We start from the raw sequence: 14,092 nt of genomic DNA, 5'->3' as shown, positions 1-14,092 counted from the left end.
TTGAATCCTTCCTGTCATTTTATCCAATTCTGTGTAGTCCATTAATTTTGTCTGCCATACTTCTTTTGTCGGTACTTCTTCTCCCTACCACATTTCCTATTCCGCTCTCTTTAACCCAGTCATTCCATACAGCAAAGCCTGAAGACAGGGCTCTGGTTTGTTTCCTTGAACCGCCACATTGCTGAGTTGCTTCTATGGTTGCATTGTTAAACTGCGGAACTCACTCCCACCATGGGAGCCAGCGTACAGCTTCTGGGTCATGTGGCCAGCATGACTAAGCCGCTTCTGGCGAACCAGAGCAGCGCACGGAAACGCCGTTTACCTTCCTGCCGGAGCGGTACCTATTTATCTACTTGCACTTTGATGTTCTTTCGAACTGCTAGGTTGGCAGGAGCAGGGACCGAGCAACGGGAGCTCACCCTGTCACGGGGATTCGAACCACCGACCTTCTGATCGGCAAGCCCAAGAGGCTCAGTGGTTTAGACCACAGCGCCACCCACATCCCGAGGAGATATGATAGCCATCTTCAAATATCTCAAGGGCTGTCGCAGGGAAGAGGGACCAAGCTGTTTTTCCCACATCCCTACTAACTCACATCCCTACTAACAACACCTAGGGCTGGGCAACACACTTAAGGTAAAGGGACCTCTGACCATTAGGTCCAGTCGTGGCCGACTCTGGGGTTGCAACGCTCATCTCGCTTTATTGGCCGAGGGAGCCGGCGTACAACTTCCGGGTCATGTGGCCAGCATGACTAAGCCGCTTCTGGCGAACCAGAGCAGCGCACAGAAATGCCGTTTACCTTCCCGCCGGAGCGGTACCTATTTATCTACTTGCACTTTGACATGCTTTCAAACTGCTAGGTTGGCAGGAGCAGGGACCGAGCAATGGGAGCTCACCCCGTGACTGGGATTCGAACCGCCAACCCTCTGATCGGCAAGTTATGGGCTCTGTGGTTTAACCCACAGCGCCACCCACGTCCCGAGGAGATACGATAGCCATCTTCAAATATCTCAAGGGCTGTCACAGGGAAGAGGGACCAAGCTGGTTTTCTCCTCCTCCGGAGGGTAGGACTCGAGCCCATGGCTTCAAGTAACAAGAAAGGAGATTCGAACTAAACATCCGGAAGAACTTTCCAAGAGTAAGACCTGTTCAACAGTGGAAGGGTCTTGCATGGGAATTTGTGGACTCTCCTTTCTTGGAGATTTGGAAGCAGAGATTGGATGGCCATCTGTCATGGAAACCCGGTCAGATGGGCAGGGTAATAAATTATTATTATTATTATTACTATTACTATTATTATTAGAGATTCCTGCATTGCAGGGGTTGAACTAGATGACCCAACTCGATGATTCTATGATTTCTAGTAAATCACTCATTATAAATCACTAGCAGCAAACTAAATTGCCTATATGTCAGTCTCTTATGTAGCCAAAACAGAACTACCCACACACAAGAGAGAGGTTTAACGACAGGTTTACAAAAAGGTTGGGTTCAAAACAGCCCGGTGAGGACTGAGTATGAAATGCTGGCTGGCTGGCCATTGCGGTGGAGGGGAGGACACAAAAGATCAGGAGGAGACTAGGAATGGAATGGAGTATCCTGTTCAAGGTACGCCACACTGCATCATTTTGTTGCAGATCTGGCTTGTGCGATTAGTTTAGGCGGCTGATTTGTCCCTCCTTGAGGATTTGGTTTAGAGCTCCCCCTAGCGGACAAGTGCTGGAAGCGGCCCTACAACAGACCTGAAAGTTCTCGCAAGGAAGGGAATAGGACTGCCATCTTTTGTGTTTTTAAAAAGCTTGTCCAGCAGAAAGTGCCTTTGAACATGTGCAGAATCCCTTTGGCTTCCCCCTTCCTCAACAGCGAAGTTGGATGTTTTGTTTTGTTTTAATTGCATATATTAATTTCATTTGTAATGTCTTGCTTTTTAAAATGGCCTAGGACTCTGCACTCGGTGCTTTTCTTTCGTAAAGAAATCAGCTTCTGCTATCAAAATAAATTTAAAAAATTTAAAATTTTTTAAAAAAGAAATTGTAGGACTAATTGTAGGACTAATTGCAGTCGTTAACAGTCGTCAACAGGTTTTCCATACCCACTGAGCCAATCGCCCATCTCCTACTACCCTTCTGAGAAATACCCCACCCTCTCACTATATATAAGGGTCTGGTGACTTCTGTTTCACTGTATCTGAAGAAGTGTGCACGCATTCTCATACCCAGAACAAACTTAGTTGGTCTCCAAGGTGCTACTGGACAATTTTCTAATTTTATTTATTTTTATTTCAACTGCGCCAGACCAACATGGCTACCCACCTGAATCTAGCCCCTGCTGTGTGTGTTGTATGAGCCTAAGGACAGGGCTCCTCTGAACATGTGCAGAGCTTTCTTCTCAATGGATGCAGGTAACTCTCAACTTACCTTAGATATATTTTTAAAAAGTAATTTTATAAGTTGTGTGTTCTTGTTTCTCGGTTTGATCCCTTTACGTGGTTTTGTATGTTTTGTGGTATTTTATGCATTGTGATTTGCTGGTGTTTTTTTTATTGATTATAGCTTAGTAATTATTTAGTGTAATTGTTGAGTGTAAAAGGTTTAATTATTATTTGCTGATGGTTAATTTTACTATTTACTATTGGATTCTAATGGAATATTGAATAAAGTATTGCCTTATTTGAAATAAGCTGTTTCTTTTAAAGGTATTCTTACTTTTTATATTGGATCAGATTGTTACTATTATTTTTATGTTTGTTGGAAGCTGCCCAGAGTGGCTAGGGTATAAATAATAATAACTTCTCCTCAGTGTGAATCCTGGTGACCCTGTTGCTTCACTGGGTCCAGCTAAATCATCCTCAACTTCAGTGTCTAATAATAATAATAATTAATAATTAAAATGCCCTACCCCCATCTTTGGGGAGCAGGATTATTTCATAAAATCAGATTGTGGATTAACTGAACCCTGACAAAGACCAGTCATGCAACACTTGCTGCCGCTCAGCCAATGAAACCGATTCCATCCAAGCATTTTCCTTTATTTTGATCTTTATTGAACCAGAAAGGGGAAATGCTGTCATCTAGGCCTGGTGGCTCTGCGTCCCTTCCATTTAAACAGACGAGTGCACGAGAATCGCCGGTGGCACCTTCTTGTCTGAAAACTCTCTGTGACCTTGAGAACTGTGCAGACCGCAGCAATCCAACCGGTGCGGATTCTTCAGGCGTGACAGTGCAGAGATAGCCTGTTGAATGCGGCCTGTCATGCAGCTGTTGCCGGCGCAAAGCTTCTGTCCCTTCAAGAGTTGGCAAACTTACTCTTCTTGGCCCCAGAAGGGTTTCCTGAACTGAAGCAAAACTGAGGGGTGAAGAACCAAGACTGAATTTCGGGTTATTTCAAACTTTATTAAGGGAGGTAAAGGTAAAGGGACCCCTGACCATTAGGTCCAGTCATGGCCGACTCTGGGGTTGCGGCGCTCATCTCACTTTATTGGACGAGGGAGCCGGCGTACAGCTTCCGGGGCATGTGGCCAGCATGACTAAGCTGCTTCTGGCGAACAAGAGCAGCGCACGGAAACGCCGTTTACCTTCCTGCCGGAGCGGTACCTATTTATCTACTTGCACTTTGACGTGCTTTCGAACTGCTAGGTTGGCAGGAGCAGGGACCGAGCAATGGGAGCTCACCCCACCGCGGGGATTCGAACCACCGACCTTCTGATCGGCAAGTCCTAGGCTCTGTGGTTTAACCCACAGCGCCACCCACGTCCCCTTATTAAGGGAGACGTTTCAGAATAGTCGGGGGCCCTGGGGGTGAATTTATGGAACCAAGGGGACGGTGCCCTGAAAAAGTCTGGGAGCCACTGGTTCGAAACATGACATTCAAAGCATGATGCACCAAACAGCTCGACGAGGGAAGCGACAGCTTGGAAATATATCCTGTGTGGGCCTCGGCGCATGGCTTCTTCCCCTCTTGAAAAGTCTGGGTTTACGGCTCTCTCTTAGGCTGAATGCTCTGCAGCCACGGGTCTCTGAAGGGCACAGGAGCTGCTGTGACAATGGCGCCCCGTTGCTGCCCAGGGGAGCCCTCCCGCAAGATGGGGGACAGCTGCTCCTCCTGGTCTTCGCCGTCCTGCCCCCACTTGCCGCCTCCATTCAAGTTGCGCAGCCCTGAGGACAGAAGGCAGGCGGTCAGCAGGGCCCCGGCCAGGGCGCATAGAACCGCGCCCACGGCCTGGCAGATCCCCAAGGCGTGGTTGTATTCCACCGCCTGCTGGTCGAGCACCACGAACTCTCCCTCGCCGATCCCTTCCAACTTGGGGGGCAGGAGGTACCCCGTGGCCAAAGCCGAGGCGCCAATGAGCAGCAGCAGGGTCCCAGCCGAGAGGGTCACCTGGGGGTGGAAAAGAACAGGATGAGAATGCGGCAGCTAGACTGGTGACTGGGAGCGGCTGCCAAGACCATATAACACCGGTCTTGAAAGACCTGCATTGGCTCCCAGTACGTTTCCGAGCACAATTCAAAGTGTTGGTGCTGACCTTGAAAGCCCTAAACGGACTCGGCCCAGTAGACCTGAAGGAGCATCTCCACCCCCATCGTTCTACCCAGACATTGAGGTCCATCTCTGAGGGCCTTCTGGCGGTTCCCTCATTGCGAGAAGCCAAGTTACAGGGAACCAGGCAGAGGGCCTTCTCGATAGTGGCACCCGCCCTGTGGAACACCCTCCCACCAGATGTCAAAGAGATAAACAACTACCAGACTTTTAGAAGACATCTGAAGGCAGCCCTGTTTAGGGAAGCTTTTAATGTTTATTGGTTATTTTATTTCAGTGTTCTGTTGAGAGCCGCCCAGAGTGGCTGGGGAAACCCAGCCAGATGGGCGGGGTATAAATAATAAATTATTATTATTATGTTATTATCACTGTGTACACACACAGAGCGGTTTTCGTTGTGGAACGAGAAGTTTTGGCTGTGCGTTCTTGCGTCTGGGCAAATCGAGGCAGATGGCTGTGCCCTTCAGTGCACTGCAATGTGGTTCAATTAAGTCAACAGCACTTGGCGTGACGCCGCGGAGACGGTAAGAAAGGAAGCAACCTTTGGAGATTTCCCCATAAAACAACGATCCTGTGCATGCTAACTTTCGGGGAAGAGATCCATTTAAATAGGGTTACAGTCCAGATTAGCAAGAGGTAAAAGGTAAAGGGACCCCTAACCATTAGGTCCAGTTGTGGCTGACTCTGGGGTTGCGGCGCTCATCTCACTTTATTGGCCACGGGAGCTGGCATACAGCTTCCGGGTCATGTGGCCAGCAGGACTAAGCCGCTTCTGGCGAACCAACGCAGTGCACGGAAATGCCGTTTACCTTCCCGCCGGAGCGGTACCTATTTATCTATTTGCACTTTGACGTGCTTTCGAACTGCTAGGTTGGCAGGAGCAGGCACCGAGCAATGGGAGCTCACCCCATCATGGGGATTCGAACCGCCGACCTTCTGATTGGCAAGCCCTAGGCTCTGTGGTTTAACCCACAGCTCCACCTGCATCCCTCTAGCAAGAGGTATTTTATTATTATTATTATTATTATTATTATTATTATTATTATTATTATTGTTCGCCACCGCCGCCTCCTCCTCAAAAACACAAGGAAAGTCAAAACAAAATACCCTAACATGCCTAGAACTGGCCTCTGAGCATGCCAGAAGTGCCTCTGAGTGCATGCAAAGTGCTTTCTCCACACACTTCAATACCAGGATCACCCAGTGCACACCTGAGATTAATGGAAAAAATGCTTTCGGGCTGGTTGTGGCTCAGCCTTTGCCAACCTGGCTCTCCCCAGGTGCATTTGAGGGGGCACACAGTTGGCAAGGCTGCATTAGCCCCCTCCCTAAGCTTTTTAAAGATTGAAGTCTGCACCCCGAAGACCATCCCTGCAATTCAAGGAAGGGACCACAAATCCCAGACTTGGGGCAGCAGTGCGGCGTGGCAGAGGATTCCTAGCCAGTGGGCGCAGCAGCTGGGTGGAGCTCTCGAATCGCCCAGGGGTGAACCCAGCCAAGGTGGCACCAGGAGGTGCAAACCCTGGAGCTTGAAGCTTGTAGTGAGTGGCAGGACGTGACCTCCAGAACCCCATGCTCCTTCTGGGAGCGCCAGGATGCTCCAGCACATGTCTGCAGGTGGCGCCAGAGTCATCCCAGAAGCTGCCTGGTCCTCGTTGACCTGAGGTTGCTCCCAGTGGAGACGGGGCATCTGCCTGGCCTGGCCTTAGCAATCACTGCTACCTTCCTATAATACTCGCTGGCTGCCTGTTCCCTTGCAGAGGTGCCCTGGGTTTGCCCCCACACTCCCCCTCCCATTTGCATGCAGAAGGTCCCTGGTCCACCCCACTGGCAGCATCCCCAGGTAGGGAATCTCCTGGGCTGGAAGCTCTAGATGGTTGCTGCCTGCCAGAGTAGGCATTCCTGAGCTAGATTGACCAGCAGTCTGGCTCGATTTAAGGCAGCTTCCTATATCCCTAACAAATAAACTCTGCACATGCTCAAGGGGCTGTTTTTCTTAAGCTGCTTTAATAAACGCTGGCGGTGGGGAGAAGGAAGAACTCTTCGCATGTTCAGAGGTGCTTAGTCTGAAAGGCCTGAAAGCAACAACAAAAGGCAGGTACTTGTTGCAGTCCTTACCTTCCAGAGGACAGAGGACCAGCCGCTGCTGGCTGGAGATTTTGGGGGCAAATCCAGTTCGTCGTCCAGATTCGCTCCGGTGCAGTCCTCATAGAAGAGGTGCAGGTAGGAACGAACCCCGTACCATTTCCCCCGCTCCATGCCTGGGCCCCGGCTGCAGCCGCATGAATGTTGGCAGGATGTGGGCATTGGACCTGAGTGGGGCACAGCAAACGCGTCAGGCTCGCTCGGTTCCAAGAGGCCGGCCGGCTGTTCCGTCGAAACCAGACGGACAGGAAGGACTTCAAGAGGAAATGGGGTACCGCACTGAATATTGGGACGGGTCTGCAGGTCATGGGATTGTTCCACCACCAGGTACAGAATGTGTTATACAGATGGGACCTGCAACTAAATTTTGCAGCCTGGAGTGCTCCCTGCTCAACCGGCCGGCCATGACCTCTCCCAGGTTGCTCCATTCCGTCCCCACTTCTTCCCAGTTTTCTGTCTGCACTAACATTACCAGCAGCACCCAGCTAGGATCCTGTGCCCATTGGACATGCTGAATCTTCATGGGGCTCGTTGGAGGATTTCCCCCTCTCTCTTAAAGAGGGTTATTGATTGTTTTCCAAACCTCAGGCTGGACACAGGACTCCACATGTGGTCTGACCAAGGCAGAATAGAGTGATACTGTTGCTTCCCTTTTTGAATTCTGGTGCTGGAGGAGACTCTTGAGAGTCCCATGGACTGCAAGAAGATCAAACCTCTCCATTCTGAAGGAAATCAGCCCTGAGTGCTCACTGGAAGGACAGATCCTGAAGCTGAGACTCCACGACTTTGGCCACCTCATGAGAAGAGAAGACTCCCTGGAAAAGACCCTGATGCTGGCAAAGATGGAGGGCACAAGGAGAAGGGGACGACAGAGGATGAGATGGCTGGACAGTGTTCTCGAAGCTACCAGCATGAGTTTGACCAAACTGCGGGAGGCAGTGGAAGACAGGAGTGCCTGGCGTGCTCTGGTCCAGGGGGTCACGAAGAGTCGGGGACGACTAAGCCCATCTCCTTGTGCCCTCCATCTTTCCCAACATCAGGGTCTTTTCCAGGGAGTCTTCTCTTCTTATGAGGTGGCCAAAGTCCTGGAGCCTCAGCTTCAGGATCTGTCCTTCCAGTGAGCACTCAGGGCTGATTTCCTTCAGAATGGAGAGGTTTGATCTTCTTGCAGTCCATGGGACTCTCAAGAGTCTCCTCCAGCACCAGAATTCAAAAGCATCAATTCTTCGGCAATCAGCCTTCTTTATAGTCCACCTTTCACTGTAATGATAGCTTAGTTTGAATGTGAACTCAGCATTGAATCATGGAACCCTAGAATTGGGTCATCTGGTCCAACGCCCTGCAGAATCTCAGCTAAAGCATCCATGACAGATAGGCATCTAACCTCGGCTTAAAATATGCTGGTTTCCTGAAACAATTGCCGTCATGCATCCCTGGAATCTCACCCAGAATAGCTCCAGGAGAAGAGGATCTTCTTGGCGTTTATTAACGGATCCTTCTCCATTAAGGGCACTTGTGATAACAGCTGGGCCCTTCTCCAAAATGACTTGTTGGCTTCAGCAACTGACAGGGGCAGACTGGGGACGTTTTTGGGTGGCCTGAGGGGAGACCCCCACCCCATCTGTAAGCTGATCGTGAGCCCCTTTCGAGTTTGGCAGGATGCTGTTGGTTCTGGAAAGATGGAGGGACTGCTCTGTTTCTATACAGTGGTACCTTGGATCTCAAACGCCTTGGTTCCCAAACACCGAAAACCCAGAAGTAAGTGTTCCGGTTTTGGAATGTTTTTCGGAAGTCGAATGTCCGATGTGGCTGTCGGCTATTGCTTCCGAGGCGCCTGCACCAATCAGAAGCCGCGCCTTGGTTTTCAAACATTTCTCAAGTCAAACGGACTTCCGGAACGGATTAAGTTTGGCACTTTTGTTTTTGCTATTCATTTTGCGTTTTTGTTTTTGAGGCTTCTTCGGTTAATTTGTTTTTGTGACTGTGTGGAACCCAGTTCAGCTACTGATTGATTGATTAATTGATTGTGTGACTGTGGAAATGGATAAAAGCCCGCCATCCAAACAACGACTATCATCAGTGCAGGTAAGGAAAAAAATTATTTTTACTTTTTATCATCTACATCTTAATTATTTTATAGTGCAGCACATTGATTATTGCTTTATGGATCAATGGTCTCATTAGATAGTAAAATTCATGTTAAATTGCTGTTTTAGGGGTTGTTTTTTAAAGTCTGGAACGGATTAATCCGTTTTGCATAACCAAGGAAAGCTCACCTTGGTTTTGGAACGCTTTGGTTTTGGAACAGATTTCTGGAATGGATTAAGTTTGAGAACCAAGGTACCACTGTATTGCATTCATGTCCATCTCTTCCTCCATCTAGGACAGGGGTCAGCAACCCGAGGCTCCGCGGCCGCATGTGGCTCTTTTACACCTTTGCCGCGGCTCCAGGGCGGATACTAGCGAGGGGAGGCGGCGCATTGTGTGCCCCAACACTCCCCACTGTTTTAAATGTCGCAATGGTTTGTGGCTCCCAGTTTCTTCGGTCCAAGTGGCTCTTTTTGTCTTAAAGGTTGTAGATCCCTGATCTAGGAGGACCATGCAGGGCTGGCCTCGCTGGGGTTTTTTTGGTGTGTTCTCACCACAACCTTGTGAGGTAGGATTGTCTAAGAGCTACGTGACTGGCTGAAACATGCACCTACGGTCTCCCCCACCATGAGCTTTGTGGCCAGGGGCAAACTACACATTACAAACAAATTGTTTTTAGGTTTTTTTTGCTTTATTTTAAAGGTATTGTTTAGATGAATGGGAGGAAGGGCGGGGTATAAATTTAATAAATACAGTGGTACCTCAGGTTACAGGCGCTTCAGGTTACAGACTCCGCTAACCCAGAAATCGTACCTCGGGTTAAGATCTTTGCTTCAGGATGAGAACAGAAATCGCGTGGCGGCGGCTGTGGGAGGCCCCATTAGCTAAAGTGGTGCTTCAGGTTAAGAACAGTTTCAGATTAAGAACGGACCTCCGGAACGAATTAAGTTCTTAACCAGAGGTACCACTGTAGATAGTAGAAATCAATCAATAAGTGAACGTAACAGAGCAGTCACATACGTAAAAGCAGTTTTGGGAGGGGACCATTTTGCAAAGAGAAGCAGCTTTGGGAGGGGGCCAGATTCAGAAGATGGGGAGAGGCCTCCAGGACGTTTCTGAGCACAATTCAAAGTGTTGGTGCTGGCCTTTAAAGCCCTAAATGCTCCCTTGGCCTGGTATACCTGAAGGAGCGTCTCCACCCCCATCGTTCTACCTGGACACTGAGGTCCAGCGCTGAGGGCCTTCTGGCGGTTCCCTCGCTGCGAGAAGCCAAGTTACAGGGAACCAGACAGAGGGCCTTCTCGGTAGTGGCACCCGCCCTGTGGAACGCCCTCCCATCAGATGTCAAGGAAATAAACAACTCTCCGACTTTTAGAAGACACCTGAAGGCAGCCCTGTTCAGGGAAGTTTTTAGTGTTTGATGTTTTATTGTGGTTTTAATATTCTGTTGAGAGCCGCCCAGAGTGGCTGGGGAAACCCAGCCAGTTGGGTGTGGTAGAAATAAATTATTATTATTATTATTATTATTGGGAGGGGCATGGGATCCCCTGCAAACAAGGGGTGTGTTTGCATACAAATGGGAGTGCCAGAAGATTGCTGTTCCTGCACCATCACACACACAAACCAGGAACAAAACCAACACCTTGGATCAGAGAAACTTTCTCAGATCCTTCAGACAGAAAGTGCAGAAGGTTTTCCTGCACCTCCGAGAAGCATCCGGGCGCAGCAATTTATTTATTTATCACATTTATAACCCCGCCTGTTCCTCCAAAGAGCTTGAGATGGTTCTCCTCCACATCCATTCCATCTTGACAATAACCCTGTGAGGTAGGCTAGGCTGAGAGAGGAAATGACTGGCCCCCAAGGTCACCCACGGTGACCTTTGCTGCCGTGTGGGCATTCGAACCCTGGTCCCTCCCAGGCCCTGGTCCAGCGCTCGCTAGCCACTATGCCGCACTGCCCCTCTTTGCAATGCCTCCTTGCAGCCCTGTGCTAGGAAGACTGGCTGCCCTTCCCCCCTCCTTCCCTCCCGCTTTCCTTTCTGCTCCCCACACCCCACCCCATCAGTTCAGCCTGCCTGGCTGTGAGCTGGCTGCATCCTGTTTCCCTGATTGGCCGTTGCCATGGGGACCACCTCACGCAGAGAGGAGGGAGGATGGCTGCAAAGCCCGCTCCATCCTTCAGCATGCTGAGAGCCAGACCCAGATCCAAGGGCTGGTGGGGTGGGGAGGGAGCAAGCGCTGAACCCATGGAGTTCCTCCTTCTGGAAAGGGCCTTATCCCAGCCTCCGTCCTGTATCCTAAAACTCTTCAGCAAGGTTAGGCTACCCGGCAGGGAGAGGAAAAGGCTGCTGTTGCTTTTAATTGCTTTTATTCAACAGCACAGTCTTCCGCAAACTGAGAGGCAGTGTTGTGCAGTGGCTAGAGAGGTTCTCTTGTGAACCGCCCTGGGATCTTCATTGTTTGTTTGTTTTAAATTTTTGTCCATGGAGACACAGGTCAATTCTGTGTCCAGGGCAGCTGTTTACTAGCTCCATCTGGTACGCAGGGTGAGATCCTACCTGCCCAGACTGTCTTGCCAGAGTGGTGCATGCTCTCGTTATCTCCCGCTTGGACTACTGCAATGCGCTCTATGTGGGGCTACCTTTGAAGGTGACCCGGAAACGGCAACTAATCTATTGAGACCTCCATTGGCTCCCAGTACATTTCTGAGCACAATTCAAAGTATTGGCACTACCTTTAAAGCCCTAAACGGCCTTGGCCCAGTATACCTGAAGGAGCATCTCCACCCCCGTCGTTCAGCCCGGACTCTGAGGTCCAGCGCCGAGGACCTTCTGGCGGTTCCCTCCCTGCAAGAAGTGAGATTACAGGGAACCAGGCAGAGGGCCTTCTCGATAGTGGCACCCGCCCTGTGGAACACCCTCCCACCAGATGTCAAAGAGATAAACAACTACCAGACTTTTAGAAGACATCTGAAGGCAGCCCTGTTTAGGGAAGCTTTTAATGTTTGATGTATTATGGCATTTTAATATTTTGTTGGAAGCCGCCCAGAGTTGCTGGGGAAACCCAGCCAGATGGGCGGGGTATAAATAATAAATTATTATTATTATTATTATTATTATTATTATTACTCCAGCCGTGGAGGAAGAACAGTGTCAGGCGTGCGTGCTGGAGCCAGGCCCTGTGACCAATAGGACTTTGCAGGACTGGGGCCTTCCTAAGTTTGTTCTGAAGAGGCAAGGCGCGGCCTCACAGGTGAGGCTGATTGGTAACTCACAGCACCTGGTGGCAAGAGCCAGGAAGGGATATAAGGTCAGCATCTTCCCTTTGGCTCGTTGCCACAGCAGCACATTCCCTGCCTTGCTACGTTTGACTCCTTGACTCCTTACTGCTTGATCCTCGGACCCCTGACTTTGTGACTCCTTGCTTCCTGACCCTTGGACCCTCAGCTTCTTGACTCCTGGTTCTCTGACCCTCGGACTCTGGGCTTCCTGACTCCTGGCTTCTGGACTCCCGTTCTGCTCCCACCCCGCCATCTTGCCTCCGGTCCTTACGTCTCCAGCCCATGATTCATGGTTCAGTTGCCCATGAACCAGACCATGACAAACAGAGTCATTGCAGGTCATGGCCTGGGCCTTCTCTTCCCCCTCCTGGTATAGCAGACGTGACGGAGCTAGCCCTATCCACTTCCCCTCTACTAATAAGAACATAAGAAGAGGCTGCTGGATCAGACTAGTGTGGCCCATCTAGGCCAGCATCCTGTTCTCACAGATGCCCCAATAAGAAAACCCGCAAGCAGGACTCGAACCCAAGACCCCTCTCCCCTCCTCCTGTGGTTTCCAGCACCTGGCATTCAGGGGCATTGCCGCTTTCAACTGTGGAGTCATCCTGGCTAGGAGCTCTCAATAGCCCTGTCCTAACTGGTCCGATCCTGTTTCAAAGCGGGTGGCCGTCCCTGCCTGCTGTGGCAGGGAGTCCCATAGCTTAACAGGGCCAAGAAGTGCTTCATTTAATCTCTCCTGGGACTTCCAACAAAGATCTGTTCCGCCGCGGCTCCTCACCTGCGTTTTTGGTGCCAGCCAAAGAAGGCCTCCTAGCGCATCTCTCTGCCTCTCCGCCGGCAGCAACAAGCCACAGGTGGGCACCCGCCGGAGTGGAAGAGACAGGGCAGCCGCCACTGCCGCCGGTTCACGAAGGAGGCAGGCTGCGTCATCCGTGCCAGGCAGCAAAATGCCAAATGCCCTTTTGCCACCCCCTCACAGCCAGGTCAGCCGGGCAGGGTGCTTGGCGGGGCAGCCGTTCCTCTGTGGCAGCAGGCAGAGACGAGGTTTGCTGCCCGCCGGCGGCTGCGATCGCAGCTCCAGAGTGCCAGGCTGCCAGTGTCTGAGTCAGTCACTCTCGGAAACGGATGTCTCCACGGGGACGAGAGCAGCTTTCTCGAGAGTGCAACGCCTCCCTGCCCGCCTGGCTGAGTCACGTCTGGCCTCGGCTGCCCACACCTCTGGCAGGCCCCAAATATTCGGAGCCCGGCAGCCGGGAAGCTGAGAAGGGAGAGCCACTTTCGCTCTCTGAGGATGAACGTGGCAGCTTCTGCGGAATCCAATTATCTTGTTAACTGGGACCCGGCGGACAGGAGGAAACTAACACAAGCTCTGCGGGAAAGATGGAGCTCTCTGTGCCCGAACAGAAGGCAACTGGTTTTGACACCCCTCCAGCGCTAAATGGGCTTAGGATCCACCATCAGAACTGGGGGCACAGCCCACCTGTCCATTCCATGGAGAAATGGTGGGATTCAAATATTGTTGCAGGCCACCCCGATTTCATCAGATGGGACATTATTATTATTATTATTATTTTAATCTCTGAGCAGTGTGAGATTCCAGTTGGTTCCAGGCGCTTACCCAGAGTTTGCATTTCCTGGAGTTAAGTACCACTGGCACACCATTTTCATCAAATTTTCTCTGATTGTGTAACATGCCGTAAATTTAATATCACATCTCCATAATTTCTCCCATTGATCCAGCCGAATTGCGTAACCTATATCGCATGCCCATTTAGTCATAACTTCTTTTACTTCTTCATCCTTTAACTCCCATTCTAATAATAAATTATACATTTTGGATGTATTATTTTTCGAGTTTTGTAATAATACTGTTTGTAATTTTGATTCTTCTTTTTCAAATCCTATTGCTTTGTCCTGATTAAATATTTGGGCAATTTGATGATATTGTAACCGTGTGGTGCAGTATTGGGTTACCTCTTCGTATGGTCTTAATTTTATTTTTTTTAAAATTAGAATTATTATTTTTTTTAAAAAAAAT

General features: G+C 50.0%; 1 protein-coding gene across 1 annotated transcript; it reads right to left on the bottom strand.

Annotated features, from left to right (window-relative positions):
* Positions 1 to 3,023: 3,023 nt before the first annotated feature.
* Positions 3,024 to 13,847, bottom strand: NRSN2 (neurensin 2). Its single transcript, XM_081011643.1, has 3 exons — positions 12,833 to 13,847; positions 6,658 to 6,851; positions 3,024 to 4,380 (listed from the first exon to the last, which is right to left on the bottom strand). Exons 2-3 carry the CDS (start codon positions 6,844 to 6,846, stop codon positions 3,976 to 3,978), a joined length of 594 nt encoding a protein of 197 aa, XP_080867769.1. The 5' UTR covers positions 6,847 to 6,851; positions 12,833 to 13,847; the 3' UTR covers positions 3,024 to 3,975.
* Positions 13,848 to 14,092: the final 245 nt, after the last annotated feature.

Source organism: Podarcis pityusensis, assembly GCF_964106645.2.
Source record: "Podarcis pityusensis genome assembly, chromosome: 6".
Taxonomy (NCBI): domain Eukaryota; kingdom Metazoa; phylum Chordata; class Lepidosauria; order Squamata; family Lacertidae; genus Podarcis; species Podarcis pityusensis.
The sequence above is the reverse complement of the archived record's forward strand: the minus strand, read 5'-3'. Positions and strand labels throughout refer to the sequence as shown.

Coding starts and splice junctions, on each gene's coding strand:
- NRSN2 (XM_081011643.1), bottom strand. CDS start 6,846: ATGCCCACATCCTGCCAACATTCATGCGGCTGCAGCCGGGGCCCAGGC. Junction 4,381..6,657: donor GGTCCTCTGTCCTCTGGAAG/GTAAGGACTGCA, acceptor TTCCACCCCCAG/GTGACCCTCTCGGCTGGGAC.